At 45.2% G+C, this 24,881-nt stretch overlaps 1 protein-coding gene across 8 annotated transcripts in view; it reads right to left on the bottom strand.

Annotated features, from left to right (window-relative positions):
• MYO5A (myosin VA) overlaps positions 1 to 24,881 on the bottom strand; it is a 199,244-nt gene that overhangs the window by 132,364 nt on the left and 41,999 nt on the right. For all 8 annotated transcript variants that reach the window (XM_075069627.1, XM_075069629.1, XM_075069631.1 and 5 more), the window contains exon 2: positions 5,111 to 5,221. In XM_075069627.1, the coding sequence (XP_074925728.1) occupies positions 5,111 to 5,221 (111 nt within the window). The remainder of the gene's footprint in view (positions 1 to 5,110; positions 5,222 to 24,881) is intronic.

The raw sequence follows: 24,881 nt of genomic DNA, 5'->3' as shown, positions 1-24,881 counted from the left end.
TCATACAAACTCTAACCCTAGCTCCAAGTGCTCTACCTATAGGAACACTAACCCTACCTGCAAGTGCCCTACTCATAGGAACTCTAACCCAAGCTACAAGGGCCCAGGCCTGAGGAACCCTAACAATAGGGTGGGAAGCCCTACCCATAGGAACCCTAACCCTAGCTCTAAGTGCCCTTACCACAGGAACCCTAATCCTAGCTGCAAGTACTCTACCCATTGGACCCTTAACCCTAGCTCCAAGTGCCTTACCTATAGGAACCCTAACAGTAGGGTGGGGTGACCTACTCATAGGAACCCTAAGCCTAGCTCAAAGTGCTCTACCTAAAGGAACCCTAACCCTGGGGCGGGGTGCCCTACCCATAGAAGCTAAAACCCTAGGGCAAAAAACCCTATCCATAGGAACCATAACCCTAGGGTCAAAGCACTACCCATATGAACCCTAACCCTAGTTCCAAGTGCCCTACCCTTAGAAACCCTAACCCTAGGGGGGGTTGCCCTACCCATAGGAACCTTAACACTACTTCCAGTTGCCCTACTCATAGGAACCCCAATCCCAGATCTAACTACCCAACCCTTAGAAAACCTAAACCAAGGGTGGAAAGACTTACCCACAGGAACCCTAACCCTAACTCTAGGTGCACTAACCTCAGGAACCCTAACCCTAGCTCCAAGAGACCTATCCTTAGGAAACCTAAACCTAGGGCGGGGAGCCTAGCCATAGAAACCCTAACCCTAGCTCCAAGTGCCCTACCCATAGGAACCCTAACCCTAGAGGGGGTTGCCCTACCCATAGGAAACGTAACCCTAGTTTCAAGTGCCTTACACATAGGAACCCTAACCCCAGATCTACCTACCCTACTCTTAGGAAACTTAACCCTCGGCTGGTAAGACCTACCCATAGGAAAATTAACCCTAGCTCCAAGTGACTTACTCATAGGAACCCTAACCTTAGCTCCAAGTGCCTTACCCTTAGGAATCCTAACACTAGGGCGGGGTGCCAAAACCATAGGAACCCTAACCCTAGCTCCAACTGGCCTACCCATAGGAACCCTAACCTTAGCTCCAATTACCCTACCCTTAGGAATCCTAACCCTAGGGCAGGAAGCCCTACCCAGAGGAACCCTAACCCTAGCTCCAAGTGCCCTGTCCATAGGAACCTTACCCCTAGTTTCAAGTGCCCTACTCTTAGGAATACTGACCCTAGGGCAGGGCGATCTATCCATAGGAACTAATCCTAACTCCACGTGCCCTACCCTTAGGAATACTAACCCTAGGGCGGGAATCCCTACCCATAGGAACCCTAACCCTATCTCCAAGTGCCCTACACTTAGGAAACCTAACCCTAGGGCAGGGTGCCTTAACCATAGGGACCCTAACCCTAGCTCCAAGTGCTCTTCCCATAGGAACCCTAACCCCAGCTCCAAGTGCCCTACCAAATAGGAAACCTAACCCTAGGGCGGAAAGCCGTACCTATAGGAACCTTAAGTCTAGCTCCAAGTGATCTTCTCATAGGAACCCTAACCTTAGCTCCAAGTGCCTTACCCTTAGGAATCCTAACACTAGGGCGGGGTACCAAAACCATAGGAACCCTAACTTTGGCTTCAAGTTCCCTACCCATAGGAACCCTAACCCTAAGTAGGGTGCCCTACCCATAGGAACCCTAACCTTAGCTTCAAGTGCCCAACCCTTAGGAATTCTAACCCTAGGGCGAGGCGCCCTACCCATAGGAACCCTAACCCTAGCTCCAATTACCCTACCCTTAGGAATCCTAATCCTAGGGCAGGAAACCCTATCAACAGGAATCCTAAACCTACCTCCAAGTGCCCTACTCTTAGAAACCCTAACCCTAGGGCGTGAAGTCCTACCCATAGGAACCCTAACCCTAGCTACAACTACCCTACTCATGGGAACCCAAACCCTAGCTCCAAGTGCCATACCCTTAGGAACCCTAACCCTAGGGCGGCAAGCCCTATCCATAGGAACCCTAATCCTAGCTCCAAGTGCCCTACCCTTAGGAGCCCTAAACCTAGGGAGGGAAGCCCTACCCATAGGAACCCTAACCCTAGGGTGGGGAGACCTACCCATAGGAACCCTAACCCTAGAGCGGGGTGCCCTACCCACAGGATCCAAAACCCTAACTCCAAGTGCCCTACCCATAGGAACCCTAACCCTAGGTCCAAGTGCCCTATCCTAATGAACCCTAACCCAAGAGTGGGAAGCCCTACCCATAGGAACTCTAACTCTAGCTTCAAGTGCCCTAGCCATAGGAACTTTAACCCTAGTTCCAAGTACACTATTCATAGCAACCCTAACCCTAGCTCCAAGTGCCCTGTCCATAGGAACACTAACCTTAGGGCAGGGCGACCTATCCATGGGAACCCTAGTCCTAGCTCGAAGTACCCTGCCCAGAGGAACCCTAACCCCAGGGCCAAGTGACCTACCCTTAGGAAACCAAATCCTAGGGTGGGAATCCTTACCCAAAGGAAACATAACTCTAGGTCTCAGTGACCTACGTATACGAACCTTAACCCTAGCTAAAAGTGCCCTACCTTTAGGAACCCTAACCCAAGGGGGGGAAGCCCTACCCATAGGCACCCTAACCCTAGCTCGAAGTCCCCTAACCTTAGGAATTCTAACCCTAGGTCATCGAGCCCCACCCAAAGGAACTCTAACCCTAGCTCCAAATGCCCTACCAATAGGAACCCTAACCCTAGGGTGCAGCACCCTACCCATAGAAATCCTAACCCTAGCTCCAAGTGCCCTAGCCATAGGAACCGTAACTCTTGCTCCAAGTGACCTACCCTTAGGAACCCTAACCCTAGGGAGGGGTGCTCTAACCACAGGAACCCAAACCCCAGCTCCAAGTGTCCTACCCATAGGAACCCTAAACATAGGGAAGGGTACCCTACCCATAGGAACCCTAACCCTAGCTCCAAGTACTCTACCCATAGGAAGCCTAACCCTCACTTTAACTGCCCTAACTGTAGGAACCCTAACCCTAGCTCTAAGTGCCCTACCCATAGGAACTCTAACCTTAGCTCCAAGTGCCGTACCCTTAGGAACGCTAACCCTAGAGCGGGAAGCCCTACCCATACGAACCCTCACCCTAGTTTCAACTGCCCTACCGATAGGAACCCTAACTCTAGCTGCAAGTACCCTACACTTAGGAAACCTAACCATAGGGCAGGAAACCCTGCAAATAGAAAACCTAACCCTAGCTCCAAGTGCCCTGCCCATAGGAACCCTAACACTAGGGCGGAAAGCCCTGCCCATAGGAATCCTAACCCCAGCTCCAAGTGCCCTACCTATAGGAACCCTAACCCTTCCTCAAGTGCCCTACCATTAAGAACCCTAATTCTACGGTGGAGTGCTCTAACCATAAGAACCCTAACCCCAGCTCCAAGTGCCCTACCCATAGGAAACCTAACCCTAGCAACAAGTACTCTACCCACAGGAACCCTAACCCCAGGGCCAAGTGACCTACCCTTAGGAAACCAAACCTTAGGGAGGGAAGCCCTACCCATTGGAACCTTAATCCTAGTTGAAGAACCCTAACCTTAGGAACCCTCACCCTAGGTCAGCAAGCCCAACCCAAACCCAAACCCTAGCTCCAAATGCTCTCCCCGTAGGAACCCTAACCTAGGGTGCAGCACCCCGACCTAAAGAAATCCTAACCCTAGCTCCAAGTCCCCTACCCATAGGAACCCTAACCCTTGCTCCAAGTGGCCTACCCATAAGAATCCTAACCCTAGAGAGGGGTGCCCTAACCATAGGAACCCTAACGAAAGATTGAAGTGTCTTACTCATAGGAACCCAAAACCTAGGGAAGGATACCCTACCCTAGCCTAGCACCAAGTACCCTGCCCTTCGGAACCCTAACCCTAGGGCGGGAAGCCCTATCCATAGGAACCCTAACTCTAGCTCCAAGTACCCTAGCCATAGGAACCCTAACCCTCACTGCAAATGCCCTAACCATAGGAACCCCAGCCCGAGACCGGGGTGACGTACCCATAGGAACCCTAACCCTAGCTCCAAGGACCCTACCCATAGGTACCCTAACCCTAGGGCAGAAAGCCCTACCCATACGAATCCTAACCCTAGCTCCAAGTGCCCTACCCTTTGAAACCCTAACCCTAGGGCGGGAACCCCTACCCATAGGAACCCTAACTCCTGCTTTAAGTGCCCTACTCATAGGAACCCTAACCCTAGCTCCAAGTGCCCTATCCTTAGGATTTCTAACCCTACGGCAGGGTCCCCTACCCATAGGAACCCTAACCCTGGCTTCAAGTGACCTACCAATAGTAACCCTGACCCTAGCTCCCAGTGCCCTACCCTTCGGAACGCTAACCCTAGGGCAGGAATCTCTACCCATAAGAATCCTAACCCTAGCTCCAAGTGTCTTACTCATAGGAACTCTAACCCCAGTTCCAAGTTGTTATAAACAGATAGTAGGAGTTAATAGAACAGAAGTACTTTATATCTCTTTTGACTGTAAAGGGTTAACAAGTTCAGTAAGCCTGGTTGTCACCTGACCAGAGGACCAATCAGGGGACAGGATACTTTCAAATCTTGAGGGCGGGAAGTTTCTGTGTGTGCTGTTAGTTTTTGGTGGTTGTTCTCTCTGGGTTCTGAGAGTGACCAGATGCTAGGTTAGGAAGTCCTATGCATAGGAACCCTAACCCTAGTTCCAAGTGCCCTGCCCATAGGAACCCTAATCTTATACTTAATGGAAAGGGAAGAGCTTCTAAAAATCAACTTTTCCATATATAGAATGTTTCCTCTCTTCTTGTGATAGCATCTCCACAGCAGCTCACTGGGATGTCAAACAAGATGATGACTTCAGTTAGAGAATTAGCAGAAGATAATGATATAAAAATATGAGGGAAGTATAGGAAAGGTGGAGGGTAAGAAAATCAAGTGAGAATAAATGTTGTGCATTTCAATTATATAATTCCTGTCATGTACAAGGCATCAAAGACTATGAGCCCAAATGACTGCACATAGGTTAATATGGCCTCATTTTGAAAAACTGACCTTTCATACTAGTATACAATGGCTTGCAGCCAATATTAAGGGCTATAGGCCTAACGACAACATGTAACCTTACCTTTCCCTCTTCGAGTCGAAGCTGGATGACTTTATCTCCTTGTTTATAATCTTTGAGAAGTTCTGCTGACTTCCAGACTTCCTCTGGATCAGGGATCCAAACCCTGGCACACTGCAATACAAAATCAGCAAGCAGACGATCAATGATTTCTCATTATTTATAGTGAAGTTAACACACGCAGCACCAAAAGCTTTATTCCTACATAACTGGACAACATCTGAACCTTCAAGTAATGGCTATCACCATAAATTAAAATGTTTATCATTAATATAATGGCTGTTCTAATCTACTGAGAAAGACATACATACAAACTGAATTTTATTTCTTATTCACAAAGGACATCAAAGCCTTCATTTCCAATAAAAAATAGCTTCAGCAAGATATAAGCTCAATTCTGACAGTCCAAACAAGATAAATATATTTTTAACAACCAAGAATTTATTTTCTACTAGACTTAATTCAAATGATTTGTGACTTAGACAATTCCGACTAGTACTGTTTGCAACTAGGAATAAGAGTAGAACATAGCAAAGTTGTATTATTTGTAAAATATTCATCTGTATCTCTTTGATAGATTCTAGCTGAGTAACATAAGCTATAGCTTTAAAAGCCACTACCCATTTTCCTTTGTTGTTACCGCATTCATCAGCTAATTTAAAACAGGTTACCTCAAAAGTATTAAAAGAATGATCTCTAAAAGTTGGTAAAAAGCACCTTTCACACAGTAGAGAGGAAAAATCTAGAATTCCGACTAATGACTACATTCCTCTGAACAAGAATGAATGGACTTTAATCTGTCAATATTCTGTCTTTCAGACTTAAAAAATACTGCTTGTGGTCCAGTCTTGACAGTTTTCCTCCTGCTCCCACAGAAGGGCTCAATATCAGATGTGAGCCACACAGTGACTACTCCCTCCACGTGTGCATCAGTGAGGGGACAATTCCAACCATAGCATTTAATTAGTATCATTAAATGTGTAAATAAGAAGCTGAAAAGCTTTAAAATAATTAAGCTTCTGGTTCATCCACTTCTAACTGACAATTAATTGTACCAGTGATTCTCACGGTTTATACTTAGCTTTGGATCATACAAGCTTCCTCACCAGGTCAGACCATTCCCGTTTCTTAGCTCCAATACTGCACAACATGAAATGGCTCAGAGGAGGACAAAAAAACCCTGTAATGCACCTTGTTCAGTAGTGTACTTGATAGAAAGAGCCTTCCTAGCAGGAGGTTTGGTTACTCATATTATCTTTTTCCAAGGCTTTAAAGCCAGAAGGCACCACTATGATCATCTAAGTCTGGCTTCCTGCAGGACACAAGATATATAATTTCACTCAGTAATTCTTCCAGCAAGCCCATACCTTGCGGTTGAGCTAGAGTGTATTTTTAGAAAGACATCCAATCTTGATTTTAAAACTTCAATGGATGGAGAATCAACCACAACCCTTGGTAAATTGTTCTAATGAGACAATAGTGGTCAGCATGATAGACAGTGGTCTGATTCTTTGTTCCTAGGTGTATGACCTTGCATTTAGATTGTATTAAAATGTACATTGTTTAAAGGAGCCTAGCTTATAAGAAATCCTGATCACTCTATAGCACTGAGCTTGTCCCTATAATTAAGGCTGCAAATTTGTCATGGAAGTCGCGGATTTTGTGACGTTTTGTGAACTCAGTGACTTCTGTAGCGGCTGGCGTGCATGGCTCAGGGGTACCCCAGGCAGCTCCTGCACCAGTCACACCAGTGGCTGCTGGGGCAGTCTTGGGTGACCCCCCCTCCCTCCGCAGCAGAGTTGGGGTGTGGGAGGGGGCAGGGGATTTGGACAGGGAACAGGGTGAGGCAGGCTCTGGGTGGCGTTTACCTGGGGGGCTCCCTGGAAGCGGCGACATCCCCCTCGCTCAGTTCCTAGGTGGAGGTGCGGCCAGGCAGCTCTGTGTGCTGCCTCTGCTGCAGGAACTGCCCCTGCAGCTCCCATTGGCCACAGTTCCTGGCCAATGGGAGCTGCGAAGCTAGAGCTCTGGACAGAAGAGCACTCAGAGTTGTCCAGCCACGCCTCCTCCTAGGAACTGAGATATCACTGCTTCCGGGAAGCTCCCCAGGTAAGTGCTGCCCAAAGCCTGCCTCACTCTGTTCCCTGCCCCAACCCCTGCCCCCTCCCACACCCAAACTCTGCTACAACTGTGGGGGGGGGGGGGGAGGCTCAGAGCCAGGTAGGGAGCTTGCCGGCTCTGCCAACACCCTCCCCCCAGCACCCATGATGCCCCCAGGAAGACCCTGCCCAAGTTTTAGTCAGGGGTATATAGTAAAACTCAGACAGGTCACAGGCTGTGAATTTTTGTTTATTGCCAGTGACCTGTCAGTGACTTTCACTAAAAATATCCATGACTAAAACATAGCCTTACCTATAATCAACTAATAGTCCACCAATGTCTGTATCATCTGCAAATTTTCATCAGCAATGACGACATTTTTCGTCAAACATTGATAAATATATCAGAACTGGTCCAACAACTGTCCCTGGTCGACCATACTAGAAACTCCCCTGCTCCCAAGTGAATGACGAGTCCCCCTTTATAAAGTACTTTGAGATCAACCATTAGCCAGTTGTTAGTCCATTTAACGCATGCTACAATGATTTTGTATTCTGCTCTTTTTAAAATCAGAATGTAATGCAGGATTCAGTCGAATGCCTTACAGAAGGCAAATTATATTATGTCAGCATAATTACCATTACATAGAACTGGCCAGAGCCCAGAATTCCCCTTTTGCTGGAACTTCTAAAATTAAAAAACCAAACAACCCTCCCCCCCCAAAAAAACAACACCTCTGTTATGACACAGACCAAAAATATGGATTTCAAAATGTCCTGCAGAACAAAATTCCAATATTTCAGAAAAATTGAAATGCTTCATTTAATTTCCTTTTGATAAGGCTGAAAGAGTTTTGTTCCTATCTATAGGGCAAACTGATTTTTATTAATGCAACTTCTGTAATATTACAATTTATAATAAAATAATGTAAAAGTAAAAATGATTTTACTTTTATAAGATATATTATGTCAGCAGGGCAACCTGTCTGGCCAGTCAGCTAGTAAGTCTGTCCACCTGCCAAGTAGCCTGCCTGGTTCCCTATGGACATTTTGATCGCGTCAAATCCATATTTTCTGATGGAAAACTTTTGTTTAAAAATTTTAAACCAGTTCTATTTTTAATCAAACAAACGTGATCTTATCAAAAAAGAATCCCAAATTTGAGGAAACCTACTTTCCATAAAATCACATTGCTTTTCACATTGTCCAGCTGTATTTTCTATTCTTCAAATACATAGTTAGGCCAAAGTCTTATGAAATGTATGCAGCCACATCGACTATTGTGAAAATACATTATTCTGAACTGGAAATAAAAAAATCTGAAGAAAGCATCCCCTCGCATTTAAATTGCTTACTAGTTGAACCATTCCTGAAACAGCTATGTCTGACTAATCAGAAAAGTGTTGTAAAGTATTATAAAGGTGTTCACAATAACTACTGCACCAGGGCCACCCAGAGGATTCAGGTGGCCCCTTCCATAAAAAAAAGTTGCAATACTATAGAATACTATATTCTCTTGGGAGCCCCTGCGGGGCCTGGGACCTGGGGCAAATTGCCTCACTTGCATCCCCCCTCTGGGCAGCCCTGTACTGCACCTTTTAGTGTACATGAGTACACAATGACTTTCAGTGGCAATTAAGTGCCTGTCATTTATACCTTTGAAAATCTCCCCCTAGATCAGGTGCAGCGACATTTAGCTCCACCAGAGGCTATACTGGCAACTAGCCAGAAGCCTAAGGGCTGCACCGCACACTTGGCATAAAATAGAGCAGATTTCACCTACTCATTCTTAATAATTGGGAGGCATGATCTCGGAATCAATCCATAGTGCTGCATGCTAAGAAAAGTAGTTTCCACAGGCCACACCTGTGTATTAAAGATGATGCCTGGTTCAGGGGCAAGAGGTCCCAAGGGCACCCCCTCTGCCCAAGGCTGAAGAAGTGCCACTTTAAAAGTTAGTCAAGTCAGGATTTATTGAGCCCTTTGGATGAGCCTTCCAGTGCAATCTTCCTATTCTATCCCATGGGTGGAATACTGCAGCTCATACAGGACACTTTCTGTGACCTGGTGAGAGGCAAACAGCACTTGAATAAATATTTAATCTGGGAAAGGGAGTGGTTTACTAAAGAGTTACTTGCCCACATTCCAAAGTCAGATGATGGAACTCTTAGTCAAGATAAGACTGATCTCGAAGTAGCTTGTACCAATATTTTTCATTCAGATTAAATAAAAATATGAAGCCTATTAACTTTTCTTCAGTATTTATCTACTGCAGGAATACATCTTCTGCATTTAAAAACACCTTCCATTTAGATAATGGAGAAAAAAGTGGGGTTAATTTCTAAGAAAAAGCCTGAGCAGCAGTAGGTTTAAAACAGACAGTCCTTATGGTACACTGCATCATAGCAATCTTCTTTGATCTATAGCCCAATGTGGTTTAACTAGGTTAAAAGCTGGAAGGATTTAACTGACATTTCCAGACTGTTAAGAGTCTGTCTTCGGAGATCTGTTGGAAATAGCATGTGTTTATAGAGGGGAAATTAACACAGTTTTGATATGGTAGGTAGTGTGCAGACCCACAACATTGGCTCTAGTGGTCAGCATGTGGGGAAGCTTTATAAAAGTATTAATAAAAATGTTTTCAATTTGTTTTTACAAGTTTGAGGATAGATGGTTTGATGTTTGGATGTAAACACTTAATCATTTAAATGTTCATACATATAAAAGAGAGACTATATAGGGGAGAACAGCAGAGCTTCACTGAGGAAAGCATTTACACCTCTACCCCAATGTAATGCAATGCTCAGGAGCCAAAAAAATCTCACCGTGTTATAGGTGAGACCGCGTTATATTGGGGTAGGGAGAGGAACCACTCCCCACCCCAGCTCACCTCCGCTCTGCCTCCGCCTCCTCCCTGAGCGCACCACTGCCGCTCCACTTCTCTCTCCCTTCCAGGCTTGCTGCACCAATCAGTTGTTTGGCCTGGTAAGCCTGGAAGAGGGCGGGGGAGAGAAGCGGAGCGACAGTGGTTCATTCAGGGGAGGAGGTGGAGATGAGCTGGAGCGGTTCCTGTGCGCCCCACCCCTTACTTGCTGCGGCCCCCCTGCCCCAGATCACCTCCGCTCCGCCTCCTCCCAGAAGCACGCTGCAGCTCCACTTCTCCTCCCTCCCAGGCTTGCTGCACCAAACAGCTGATTGGCGCAGCAAGCCTGGGAGGGCGGAGAAGTGGAGCTGCGGTGTGCTCGTGGGAGGAAGTGGAGCGGAGGTGAGCTGGGGCAAAGGGGGGCTCTGGGGAGGACTGCAGCAAGTAACGGGCAGGCGCAGAGGAACCGCTTGCAGTAACATGAATTCCGGTATAATGAGGTAAAGCAGCCCCGTCCCCAGGAGCACTGCTTTACCGCGTTATATCAGACCGCATTATATTGGGTAGATGTGTATAATATTACTTACCAAGAAAAGTGCTACAGGCTTACTTCACTCTAGGCTACATGGAGAAGAATTTTCTGATGCAACAGTCTTAATTCCATGTTAATAAAATGGCATGGAGTTCTCTGTAACAGGCTTCTGATGCTGAGAGTCAGCCTCTAAATACACAATTCTGAGCCAATATGAAATTGGCACCTTTAATCTATTCAAAAGAAACTGTACCATTTTCTACTGTCTGACTACATGGGGAAAGAGACAGCAGAACATAAATCACCATGGAAACTGAGTTGCCTCTGCCAGCTGAGTCTTCCACATGAAATAACCTCAAGGATATTAAAGTCTGGCTAACAGAATAATGCTGTAGCTTTCTAGTCTATGGTTTAATCATCAGTATTTATATTAAAAGCTGTGCCACAGAAAATACCTTGGTAAAAGAAGCAGAAGCAGGTGTGGGGGTAGGGGGAGTATGAGAGAAAGAGATGTCCCTACTTATAAATATCAAATAATTTCAACTTTATCAAATTAGCAGAACTGTTTTGATAACTGATTTCCAGGGCATTCTTTATGGTAAACAGCACCATTTTATATTAAACCCTCATGACCATCCTGGATTCTGATAGGGTCCAATCCTACAGCAGACCACACAAAATGATCACTGACTTAAATAGGTGCTGTGTGCTACAGAATCAGGACACCCTGGTGTTCTCTCTGCCAGTCAGTGTCTTAGTCTATGTCCTTTCTTATCACTTCTCATAATCATCCTTTTCAATTTTCTAAGGTATAAAACGGACCAATGAATAACTGAGCTACAGTAGCTTTGAGAAATATATTGACGGCTACACCATGTGATTTGCTTTCTAGTATTAATAAATTATGCCAGACAGTGTGCATGCCCTGATTTTTCAATGGAAACATCAGGCCCTGTAGAAAGTTTGCTGAATAATACTTAGCAATTTTTATATCTTCAAAGCCCTTCACTGACATTGCAAGGATTTAAGAGTTTGATAAACATACTGTCTTGTAAGTGAAACGATGGAATTACCTTTTTATAATTAATAGTATGTTTGATGGAAACAGCATTACTTATTCCATAGAGACTGCCATGATCCTTGCGAAGAAATCAATAAGAAAGAGATTCTCTCAACTGAAAATGTGTTCCCCCAAGTTTTAGCCTAATGGCATTTCACGACGTCTGAACTCTAATTCAACAGAAAATAAGTTTAATGCAGACAATCAGCAATAGGCGTACGTGTGTCACTATCCAGCTCAAAGAGCTAGGGAGGTGTAAGACTTTGACAGCACTGTACAAAGTCTGTGGTAAAAGCTTCATCAATATAAGATTGAATAATACTAAAGCTTTAGAGTCATTGACTTTTATATTATCTTTCTCTCAGGGTACCAGCAATATAGAGACTAGAGTAATAGAAACCACTGAACTAGTCAGATCTGCGCTGAGGCAACAACTTGTTTAAAGACAAGGGTGGAAAGAGAGGAAGATTTCCAAGATGTCCTAGTAGTGGAAAGAGGCCAAGAGGTAGGTCATAACCCTGAAAGTGATGATACTCAACCAAGGAAGCCATCTCAAGTTCTTCATTATCAAAGGAAGTCTTGGAGACTAAAGCTAGTGAGAGAAAAAGGGAAGGATGAAAGTAGCTGGTCTGCATACACTGTCCTAACGGTTCAGGGTGGATCTGCTCCATTCGAATGAAGTCCCCAATAAGATAACAATATTTGAAAGCTTAAATATGCATAACATACCCAGTATACTTTCAATCATTACTAATTCCTTGTTATTGGTGGCACCAACAATGTGCTAGATGCTGTACGGACACAAACAGAATACATGGCCCCTGCCCTACAATGCTTCACACCATTCTTCAACTAAAGATGCTGTTAGGAAAGAAGTAAACTTTACTTAAGTCCAACCACTTGCACCTGTGTATGGGGATCAACCTGGATACAATTTGCTCTAAATTAGTCTAAAGAAAGAGCAGAAAACACCAGAAAAGGAAGTACCTGAAGTATCTTCTGGAGAGTCAACAGAGAACAATGTTTCCAGTAACAGCTGAGGATCTTGTATAAGGGGGCTAGTTTTGTTGTAACATCTGGGATCTTTTAGTCTTAAAAATGCAGATCTTGTTAGTCTCACCAAAGATCAAACAACAACTTGTGACATCACTAACTCACTTATCTAGAAATGGCAGCAGATGGCCAACTCCTCAGACATGAGAATCACTCTGCTGCTTCTTTCCCCTTCTGTTCTGTATCTGGCTAGTACGTCTAGTTGTCTAGACAGTAGGTGTCAAGTAATTCTTCTTCAAACCTTGGGACAAGCTGATCTGAAGAGCCAAGCCAATCCTTCCATTACTTGCACACAAGTGCTTAAAATTAAAAATCAAACCCAATCTGCAAATCTTTGCTGTTCCTTTGGAGGGGAACACACTTCTCCACAAGTTATAGGGGGCATGAAATCCCAGATTAGAGATAGAATTAAAATTAAACAGAGAATTGAACTAAGGGGCAACTGGACTTCAGTGGAGTTGTGCCTGCCTATGCTATCAGTGAATTTGGTCCTTAGTCTCTCTGAAACATCATCATTAATAAAAGTTAAACACAAGTTTCTAAACCACTAGGGAAAAGTGTTGAAATGGCAAATTGCAAGAGGATGACCACACAGGTTTAACTATACTATACTGTTACCCTTCACTAACTCCTTAGTATTTGCTTTTCTTCCCAGAGGGATACCAAGTTAATACGTTTTTAGTCCTTTTAAAGTATGTTGTAAGCTCTAAACTGCTGCAATTTTGCTCATTCTAATGGACCACTGGCTAACACACACACACGTATACACAGAAAGATGCAATTACAGAAATTAACTAGACAACAAGTTCCAATGATGCATTAGTTGCATGGTTTAAAGAGAATCTTTACTCAAAACACACACAGCCTATGATAAGAATAACTAAAACCATTCAAATCAGATCCTTTAGGTAGAGCCCTAGTAACCCAAACAGTGTTTTACTAGCCAATGTTTTTGAATGGTCGGAAATGTATCTTTGGATGTTACACCCACAGTTCATCAGTACATATGTGATGAGGAATTCCTTAGCAGCAGTTTTATTATGAATATAATGAGTATAAATAGAATAAAAACCTACAGACATATCATAAAATGAGTACAGCTCAGCTCCTGCAAATCGCTAATCCTGAGAGGTGCTCTCTGAAATTTTTTATCCTCTGCCAGATTCCTGGTGAAAAGAGTTGGGTGTAACTGATCAAGTGTAAAAAGCTCATTCTGTGCTGGGATCTTAAAGTGTAATTGCACTTTAGATGGCTGTTAGAAAGCAGTTTGTCTTTAGTTTCTGAGAATTCACAAGTTGTAACTAAGGCCTAGTCTACGCTACATGGTTAGGTCAACGTAAGCTGCCTTGCATCAACCTAGCTGTGGAAGTGTCCTCGCTTAAATTTGTCTCCTGCCACTAACTTAAGTGCTTCTCTATGCCAAATTAGTAACACCACCTCCCAGAGCAGAATAGACATTGCGTCGCTTACATCGACTGTTACTGGCTTTCAGGAGTGATCCAACTATGCCTCATGTTGACAATACAATCGATACTAGTCTTCCTGGTGAGAACGCACACTGCCAACATAAGGACCCAACTGTGCGCACACAGAAGTGATTTAATAACTGCAATGGCTGTATGCTGACGTAAGTTAGGTCGACATATGTCATGTCTACACTACAAAATTAAGTCTGAATGGATGGGGGTGGAATGGACAACTGCCCCAAAGCAGAATAAGAAACCATTCACAGAATGAGTACAACAATTCTTATGAATGAGTTAGCTTGCATTTAGATGGAGCACTGAAGAACCACAAAGAATGATGAAATGCACGTAGATGGAATCATCTACTAGGCTTGATTCAGTCCCATGACTATTTTGCAGAGTCTGTAGAATCATGTAAAGAAATACCTGGCACAGAATCACATAGAGCTAAATTTTTCAGGAGTTTATATGATCACTTCAAGCAAGTACAGCTATTCCCATTGTGTTGTTAAAAGGCAGTAACTAATGCTATCCAAATAATGACTCTAAAGAGGTGGAGGCAGAACAATCGACAGAGAGACTCTAGAGCTTCCTTTTCCACCTATGGCTCAAAAAGAACCCACACCAACTGCACAACTGGAATTTTGTGTCCTTAAAAACTATTGCAGGATTCTCTCACACACTTTTCATACCTCATGATCTTATCTGAGGTCACATGAAATCAGCAGACTACAATAATTCTCAATCCACTCAGATCACACGACTCACAAAGTCTCAGTTTTGAGCCATTAACCACTTCAGGTATTTTGTATTGCTAACAGATAGAAATTAGAAACATAAACCAAACATTATAAATATAAACCATAATTCAGCATGAATGTTTAAAAGTTTGCTTCTTCTATTGTATACACAGCATCACTGCAGAAGGAAACACAGCCTGTTTCATACTTAGCTTGCCAGCCTTCTTTTGGTGTGGAGTAAAAATAAAAGCAGACATCTCCGCTGCTACAATGATCAACACTTACCCCCATCCCCAAACCCACCTTTCAAAATCCAAGAGTCCTATACATGTCAATCACCATATGTGGTATAACACATCCAGCACACTAAATGCCCAACAACTATGTGGGTGAAACCAAACGACGACTATGCTCTTTAATAAATTCAGAGGAAAATGATAAAAGACACCATATCTCACATGGGTGAATATTTTCCACAAAACTATCACTCCACAACTGAACTTAGTCCTCATCCTCCAAGGTAACCTGCACAATGCCTTCAAAAGATGAGCCTCAGAGCTTAAATTAATAACCTTGCTAGTCATTAAAAATCATGGTCTTAATAAAGACACTTGATTTATAACAATCTGTAACACATTAACCCCCCTTTTTGTCCGACAACTGCAGAGGTGTTAATGTGCCACTTCACCTTGAATGGTCTCTTAGAACATGCGAGAGAAAAAGTGGGTGAGATAATATCTTTTATTGGAGCTACTTCTGTTGGTGAATGAGGACATGCTTTCTAGCTAGTGTGGCAAACTGCCGGTACTGATATGCTGGGTCTCCCACTCTCTCTTCTTTGGGGAAGGTTCAGGGCGTCATTGCTTGCCTCTGAATCGGTATTTTAAATTACCCTACTAGCGTCCTTGAGGAGAGGAGTGGAGAGGGAGGGACCTGGGCCCACCCTCTTCTCCAGGTCCCAACCCAGGGGCCCTGAGGTTTGTGATGAACCACTTGAACTAGCGGTTCCTTCCCCTGGGCTACTTCCCTCTCCTGCCCTTCAGCTTGTGGAGCGCCAAGTGGAAATGATCCAGGTGCTACTAGCACTGCAAACCGAGCAACTCCGCGCCCACCTTTGCCTGCAGCCACTGTCGCAAAACTCTTTCCCATCCGCCTCCCAGACACCTCCAAAACACTCTTATCAACCTCCAGGCTCCAATCTGTACCTGCTGCTTTCCACTCCTGCCCCATCGCAGTCCAGCCTTGTGGACTCCCAGTACCCACTGCACTCAACGCTCGTCCCTCTGGAGTTTATCCCTGCTCAAGTATAGTACCACTGCACATACTCCAAAGGAGAAGGTTGTATATGATACCTGAACGTACATAAATCTTTAACTGTCCCGGGACCCCACCTCCTCCTGGGACCTTCCCTCCCTCCCGAGCTCCCGCAGTGATGATGTGTTTTTTGTGTTTGTCTCTCTCCTCCAGTTGTTTTTTAATAAAATAATTGTTTTGGTTTGAAAGCAATCTTTATTCGATTAACTAAAAGCAAACAGAGCCCTGCAAAGCAACAAGCAATTCTCTCACACCTTCATAGTCCATTGTCTGCACCAATCACAATCACCCTCTTAGCATTACAAGCATTGTACTCCCAAGCATAGCAACAAATATTGGTAGCTTTAAGCTTCAAACTGCTCCTTCAAGGCATCCTTGATCCTTAAGGCCTCAGGCTGCACCCCCTAATAGCCCTGGTCCCTGGCTGTTCAAATTCAGCTTCCAGGCACTGATCCTCAGGTCCAGCCCTGAGTGAAGCTTTCATCCTTCTCTTCACAAATATTATGGGGCGTATAGCATGCGGCTATAAGCATAGGAATATTATCATCGGCCAGGTCCAGCCTCCCATGTAGGCAGCACCAGCGGGCCTTTACACAGCCAAAAGCACACTCAGCAGTCATTCTGCACTTGCTCAGCCTGTTGTTAAACCACTCCTTACTGCTGTCAAGGTGCCCCTTATATGGCTTGACAAGGCATAGCATTAATGGGTAAGCGGGGTCTCCCAGGATCACAGTGGACATTTCGACTTCTCCTATGGCAGGGGTTTTCAAATTTGGGGTTGTGACCCCTCAGGGGGTCACGAGATTATTACATGGGGGTCACGAGCTGTCAGCCTCCACCACAAACCCCACGTCACCTCCAGCATTTATAATAGTGTTAAATATATAAAAAGTAATCTCATATCATATCTACTACGCATGGTGACATCAATGTCAATATCCTCTTGCCCTTGTAGTTTAAGGAATAACTTCACCGCCACAGGTAATGTGTTAGTAAGAGCGAGCAGCATATTGCTCAACAGTGCAGGATCCATTCCTGAAGACCGAAGAGGCAGAGTGTACAGTACACAAACCACTGGAAGATGGCGCCAAATGCAGACAGAAGCACAGGGATTACTGGGATGTGAAGCAATGCATCTTGGGGAATTGGGACAGGAGCCAGGATGCCCTGCGACCCCCTCTGCCTTCCCACAACTCTTAGCAGCAGAAGAGATGCATTGTGGGACAGCTGCCCAGACTGCACTGCTCCAAATACCACTGAAGTGCCACAAGTGTGAATATGCTATTGTGCAGGCAGTTGACAGCACACAACAGCAGTTTCCCTTCAGCGCTTCTGAGCGGTGCTGTAAGTGCCGGTGCTGTAACTCTGCAAGTACAGACATACTCTTAGACAAGGAATATGCTTTCAGCTCATATAGTATGCTATGCCAAAGACAAGGCTAAGGAATGTTACCAGATAAAAGAAAAACCCAATAGGTTTTCTTTTGATTGTTTTGCAAAATAGTGATGCTCTTCTCCACAGGTTGTAACAAGAAACTTGTTAAACTGTCCTGAGATTTTGATAACATTCCAGTCTGGTTGCTACATAAACCTTCTTTGGATACTTAATTTTTATCCTAATCTTTTCTAGTTACTTTGACATTTAATAAAGACATAGTATCAGAGGGGTAGCCGTGTTAGTCTGGATCTGTAAAAGCAGCAGAGAATCCTGTGGCACCTTATAGACTAACAGACGTTTTGGAGCGTGAGCTTTCGTGGGTGAAGACCACTTCGTCAGACCAGGTAGTTGGAAATTTCCAGGGGCAGTATATATCATGCTGCAAGCAGCTTAGAGATAACGAGGTTAGTTCAGTCAGGAGGTGAGGACCTGTTCTGCAGTTAGAGTGTTGAAAACCACAGGGAGGAGAAATGTTCTGTATTGGCAAGCCATTCACAGTCTTTGTTGAGTCCAGCTGATAGTGTCAACTTTGCAAATGAACTGACAGTCAGCAGTGTCTCTTTTGAAGTTGGTCCTGAAGTTTTTTTGCTGCCAGGATAGCACTTAAGGTCTGCCTGTAGTGTGGCCAGGGAGGTTGAAGTGCTCTCCTACAGGTTTTTGTATATTGGCCATTCCTATATCTGATTGTGTCCATTTATCCTTTTCCGTAGTGGACTGGTTCCAGTTTGGCCGATGGACCATAGCAGAGCGGGCATTGCTGGCATATGATGGCGTATATTACATTGGTGGACGTGCAGGTGAATGAACCAGTGATGGTATGGTGATCTGGTTAGGTCCATGAATGAGTGTCGTGTGTAGAATTGTGGCAGAGTGGCATCGAGGGTTTGTTGCATGGATTGGTTCCTGAGCTAGAGTGTACTTTGTACGGTGTCGCAGTTGCTGTGGGAATACGTTTCAGGTTAGGCAGCGTTGTCTGTGGCAGGATTTGGTCCGGCGGCACCCAAGATCGTGAAAGTGTGGATCATTTCCAGGATGGGTGAGATTCCCTGATGATGCGTGAGGCGTATTTCGCTGGGGCTGTTAATCGAGTGCCATGAGTCCGGGTTGGTTTTCTTTCTTGGTTGTCTGCAGTAGGAGGCTTCTGGGTACACGCTCTGCTCTGTTGATCTGTTCCTAATTTCCTCGTCGGGTCATTGTAGTTGAGAAGGCTGTGGTGGAGATTTTGTAGGTGTTGTCTCTGTCTGAGGTTAGAGCAGATGCGGTGCTGTACCTCAGTGCTTGCTGTAGCAATGGATCTGTGGATGTCCCGGGATGGAGTGAGGCAGTGAAGGTAGGCGTACGCGGTCGGCTAGGTTATTTGATTATTAAGAGTGGTGTTAATGTGACCTCACTTATTTGCACCGTTGGTGTCTAGAAGGTGGATCTCTCTGTGTAGATTGGTCCAGGCTTGAGGATTGATTGGCACTCTCCACGGAGGACGTCTGGATATCGTGGACTCTCTACTCAGACCCGTATGCCAACCAGCACTCCCAGCTGTCTCCGTGACACCACTGATTTTCCGAGGAACTCAACGCATTGGTCACCTCCCAGAAAACACCTCCTAGCCACCATGGATTAGAGGCTCTTCTACACAAACATCCCAACAGATGGAATACAAGCTGTTAGGAACAGTATCCCTGATGACATGCCACAGCCAACTTTGTGCTGAGCTTCTGTGCCTTTATACTCACACACAACTCATTTCAAGTTTGTGACAATATATACCTGCCAGATCGTGGCCTGGCACTGCTATGGCACCCGCATGCCCCACAATACGCCAATATTTGTTATGGCTTGACTGAAAATGCTTCCATCAGCTCTCGTCTACTCACGCCCTTCTCTACCTACGTACATGATGATCTTCATCATTGGACCGATGGAGGACGACTCTAAGGGAAAAATTCACCATGGATTCAACTAACTGTCCACCCACCATCAACCTCAGCCTGGACCATCTACACAGGAGATCCCACTTTCTAGACACCCCGGATGCAATAAGTGATGGTCACATTAACACCATCATATCAAACACCTTTACCGACCGCTAGCCTCCTTCATGCCTCCAGCTCCTCCGGGCACATCACACGATCCAGTGATCTTACAGCCAAGCACTGTAGGTACAACCGCATCTCTCTACCCCTCAGACAGGAGACCAACACCTACAAATCTTCCACCAAGCATTCATCAAAACTACAATACCCGCACGAGGAAATTAGGAACAGATCAACAGAGGCCAGACGTGTACCCAGAAGCTCCTACTGCAAGACAAACCCAAGAAAGAAACCAACAGGGACTCCACGGGGCATCACTTACAGCCCCCACCTAAAACCCCTCCCAACGCGATCATCAGGATCTACACCCAATCCTGGGACAATGATCCCACACTTTCACGATCTCTGGGCTGGCAGGGCCATCCTGCCCACAGACAACCTGCCAACCTGAAGTATTCTCACCAGCAACTGCCACACCGTACCATGTAACTCTGCTCAGGAACCAATCCATTGCAAAACCTCATGCCAACTTCTGGGCCACATTCTACACAGCGACACCATCATATGACCTACAGTCGCCATCCATCACTGTTGCATTCACCTGCCACGGTCCACCAATGTATATACCCATTCATATCCAGCATGCCCCTCTGCTATGTACATCGGCCAAACTGGACAGCCTACGGAAAAGATAAATGACACAAATCAGGATATCAAGGACATGGCAAGTATACAAAACCTTAGGGAGAGCACTTCACCTCCCTCCACTTAGCAGACTTCAGGTGGCTATCCGCAGCCAAAGAAAACTTCAGAACAGACTTCAAGAGAACTGTGAGCTTCAGTCATTTGCGGAATTGACACTATCACTACTGGACTCACAAAGATGTGAATGCTTGCCAATTACAGAACCAGGTTTCTCCTCCCTTGGTTTTCAACCTCTACTGCTCGAACAGGCGCCTTCACCCTCCTGACTGAACTAAACCTCTTAATCTTAGCTTGCTTGCTAGCATATATATACCTGCCCCTGGAAATTTCCACTACCTGCGTCTGACGAAGTGGGTATTCACCCACGAAAGCTCACGCTCCAAAACGTCTGTTAGTCTATAAGGTGCCACAGGATTCTCTGCTGCTAATAAAGACATAGTAATTTAACAAAGGTCAGTCTTTCTCTAAATTGCAACCAGCAGCAGTGACTTTTTAGTATCAAAAACAAATGTTTCCTTGAGACTTAGTCTCTATCTTATGGGACTAACTGAATTTTAGTGGTGTGATATCTTCACGTGCATACAGTCGTAGAACAAACCACTCCCCCCATGATGATTAAGATGGTCTCTTTATAAGCATGGACCTGACTTTGTAATAGTATGGATTATGTATAGGCAACATACTCCAAGTGAACATGAACTTGTTTTTTTGTTTTCTGTTAAATTTTTCTAAACATAAAGATAATTCAGCTTTACTGTTCTAATAGGGATTACTGATGTTTCTCCACTCAACAAGAGGTGATCCGAACACAATATTGAGAACCAAGCGCAAAAGAAAAATGAAATTGAAGGCAAACCACTTTGGTGATAAATAATGAAGACGACAGGTCACTGGTACACAGCAATCCAGATCGTTTGGTAAACTGGATGTACGCAAACAATGAGCACTTTAACATGGCTAAATGAATGTGTCTGGGAACAAAGAATGTAGGCCACACTTAAAGGATGGGGGACACTGTCGTGGGAAGCAGTGACTGAAAAACATTTGGGAGTCATTGTGGATAATCAGCTGAACATGAGCTTCCAGGGTCAGTCACACTTTGGCCACAAGAGCTAATGCAATCCTTGGATGCATAAACAGGAAAATCTTGAACAGAAGCAAAGAGAATGTTTTACCTCTGTATTTGGTACCGGCGCAACCACTGCTGGAACAATGCATTTAGTTCTGATGCACCCAATTCAAGAAGGATGTTGAGAATTTGGAGAGGGTTCAGAGAACAGCCACAAGCAGGGCCGTTCCTAGGGAGGTGTGGGGCCCAGGAGGAAGTGACATCACTTCTGGGACCGTCCACACCAGGGGTGGCACCACACTTATTCTGCCCCACCCCCAGGGCTCTGCTTCAGCAACACTCTTGGGCTCCAAGGAGCTGGGGCCATGCTGCCCACCTTTCCAAGGCTGGGGAGGCTGCAGTGGCGCTGCCAAAAGCTCTCCCTCCCGGCTCTCCGGGGTGCACACTCTCCTTTGGGTAGAAGGCGCAGGGCTGAGGGTAGCCTCCCCAGCCAGCGGTTCACCCACCACCCATACTGTGCCAGCCAATTGCCCAGCCCACAGGCCCCCAAACCACAGGGCCTGGAGGGATTGCCCCGATTCACCATCCCCTAAGGAAGGCTCTGGGCACAAGGATGATTAAAAGATTAGAAAACATGCCTTTGAATGACAGACTCAAGGGAGCTCAATCTATTTATGTTAACAGAGAGAAGATTAAGAGGTGACTTGATTACAGTTTGAAGTGCCTATATGGGGAACAGATATTTAATAATGGGCTCTTCAGTCCAGTAGAGAAAGGTGTAACACGATCCAGTGGCTGCAAGTTGAAGCTAGACAAAGTCAGACCGGAAATAATGTATTTTTTTCACGGTGAGGGTAATTAATCATTGGAACATTTTAGCAAGGGTTGTGGTGGATTCTTCATCACTGAATTTTTATATCAATATTGATGTTTTTCTTAGATGCTCTAGAAATTATGTTGGGAACGTTCAATAGCCTGTGCTACATTGGAGGTTAGAGTAGATCATCACAATTATCCCATCTGGCTTTAGAATCCATAGTATTAAGTTGGGTTTTAACAGCTGTAGCACCAGACAGGCAAGTATCTGCCCAAGTGATCACAAGAATTTAAGATCTCTTATAAAGAAACACAGTTTGTGTAACAATGGGGTCAGCATTATCCTGAGCACATTTGTAGTAGGATGATTTCCCATAGCTTTGGATTGCCACTTGGTTGGTGTGTATTCATAATTGTGACCGTTTTTTAACCTTTAACCTTAGAGCTTGCTCTGCCCTTAGAGCTACATTCACTGTTCAGTAAGATAACACACCCCTCTCTAGGTTCAAAAAAATTATTTTTGCTTGTGATCTAAGTTTCCTGTAAGGTGCGTGGCCGCACAGCAGGCTATCAAGGATTGTGCAGGCGGGGAGAGGCACCTCTCCCCCAGCCCAGCCCCACCCCATCGGAGCTGCCAGGGAGAGGAGCTCCTCTGCCGGCCTGGCCCAGCCCTACCAGGAAGTAAAGCCCCTCCCCTAGCCTGGCTCAGCCCACACTGGAGCTTCCATGGAGAGGAACCCCTCCCCCTGCATGGTCCAGTCCAGCCCTGCTGGAGCTGCTGCAGCTGTGAAGAGGTGCCTCTCCCGCAGCTGGCGGGAGATGCCCCTCAGACACCCTCGAGCTGCTGCAGCGAGAGGGGGCTGGGGGGAGTCCTCTCTCTCTGCTGCAGCCCCGGAGCAGCCGGCACTCCAAACTCCTCATCCCCAGCTCCACCCAAAAGCCCGCACCCCCAGCTAGAGTCCTCACCCCCCTGCACTGCAACCCTCTGCCCCAGCCCTGAGCCCTCTCCCACACTCCAACCCCCAGTCCCACCCCCACCACACATCACCTCCCTATTGGTGCATGGAACAAACTTCATTCCGCACATGGACGTAAAAAATTTGAGGGAACACTGGTTGCGATTCCCCAGTCTGGCTGTGAGTTTCATAAGCTGATGATATTCAGGCAGTTATTTTAGCCACGGCTGCCAAAGTTGACAGTTTATTCTTGATCCAGACACTAACAATATGCTTTCTTCCCAGGCTACCAATAAAAAAGGCAGTTCTTTGCCTTTTGGGATCATTTATCATAAATTTTTCATATTGAATCCAAGGAAGTTGTGTATTTTTTGACGCATCATTTAAAAAAAATAAAAGTTGTTTCTTCTCAGTTGTTAGAGATGATAGCAAACTATTCTGCTATCGATAGCTGAAGATCTCACTGAAAAGCTAGAAAAGAAGAGCGCTTACTTACCCTTTCCCTCTGGGGTCCCAGCATAAAATTCCCTCCTGTTGCAAACAAATTACTTTAACGTGAGCTACACAGAAAAAATCATTACCAAGAAACAGGTCAGCTAGGAGGTGTTCCATTATGCACACAGTCAAAACACTTTCCAAACCTTCCCACAGCACATGGAGTTTAGCTAGTAGTACTGTATAAGGGATCTGCTTCTGCCCACCCCGACAATCTCTGCCATTTGGCCAGGTAATATGCTGACCTTTGGGACCATGTTCTGCTTAATCAGAGAGATCTGGACTCCTGTATCACTCTGCCCCAAGCATTCCCTGCCATTAATTATGGCTACCTTAACATGCTCCATATGTGTCTCTGCAAAGGCTAATCTCACAAAACCAACACAATCGGTTCCAATTACCTGGGCGGTGGGGAAGGGGGTTCTGTGTTGAGGGCAGCAGAACTAACATGAGCTATTGGTTGCCTGCTTCCTCCTAGCACAGGGCATTTATTCCTCAGGTGATCAGTGGAATTACACCTATAGCACCTTTTAGGCTCTTCTGTTTTTGAATAAGGGGTAGAGGAATGGTTTTGGGGAGGTGAGTGCTCAGCCTCCCAGCCACCCTCCTTCTTGCTAGAGATAAAAGGGAATCTTCCCTTCCTACCAGCTTTAAACCCGTTTTGGTGGGTTGCTTTCAACAGATGCCTGGGTCAGTTCAAAGCCATCAGCTGGAGACACCATCTCATTCACAGACTTTACATTTTTGTCCCATAGACACTGCTTTACATCAGCCTTACTTATGCCTAGGAAATGCTCTTGAGCAACAAAATCCAATATTCCCTCAAAGCTTGTAACACCTTTGCCCTCACCTATTTTCCCATCAAATCTTTCATTTTGTTCACATATTCCCCATTACTCATACCAATATCCCTCTTAAGATTCCTGAATTTAACTCTATATGTTTACGGTTTAATCTAAATCTTTTGTAAAACAGTGTTTTAAAATTTACAATAGTGTAAAGCATCCTCTCTGGGCATTTCATTGAATACACTTGGAGATTTACCAGTTAATTTTGCAATCAGGATAGGAACTCTCTTGGCATCAGGGATTTCATGCACTGCATACAGTTTTTCAAAGGTGGTCAGATATTCAGCTCCTCCA

The sequence above is a fragment of the Chelonoidis abingdonii genome, chromosome 9 (genome assembly GCF_003597395.2).
Source record: "Chelonoidis abingdonii isolate Lonesome George chromosome 9, CheloAbing_2.0, whole genome shotgun sequence".
Classification (NCBI taxonomy): Eukaryota; Metazoa; Chordata; order Testudines; family Testudinidae; genus Chelonoidis; species Chelonoidis abingdonii.
This window is presented reverse-complemented; position numbering and strand designations above follow the sequence as displayed.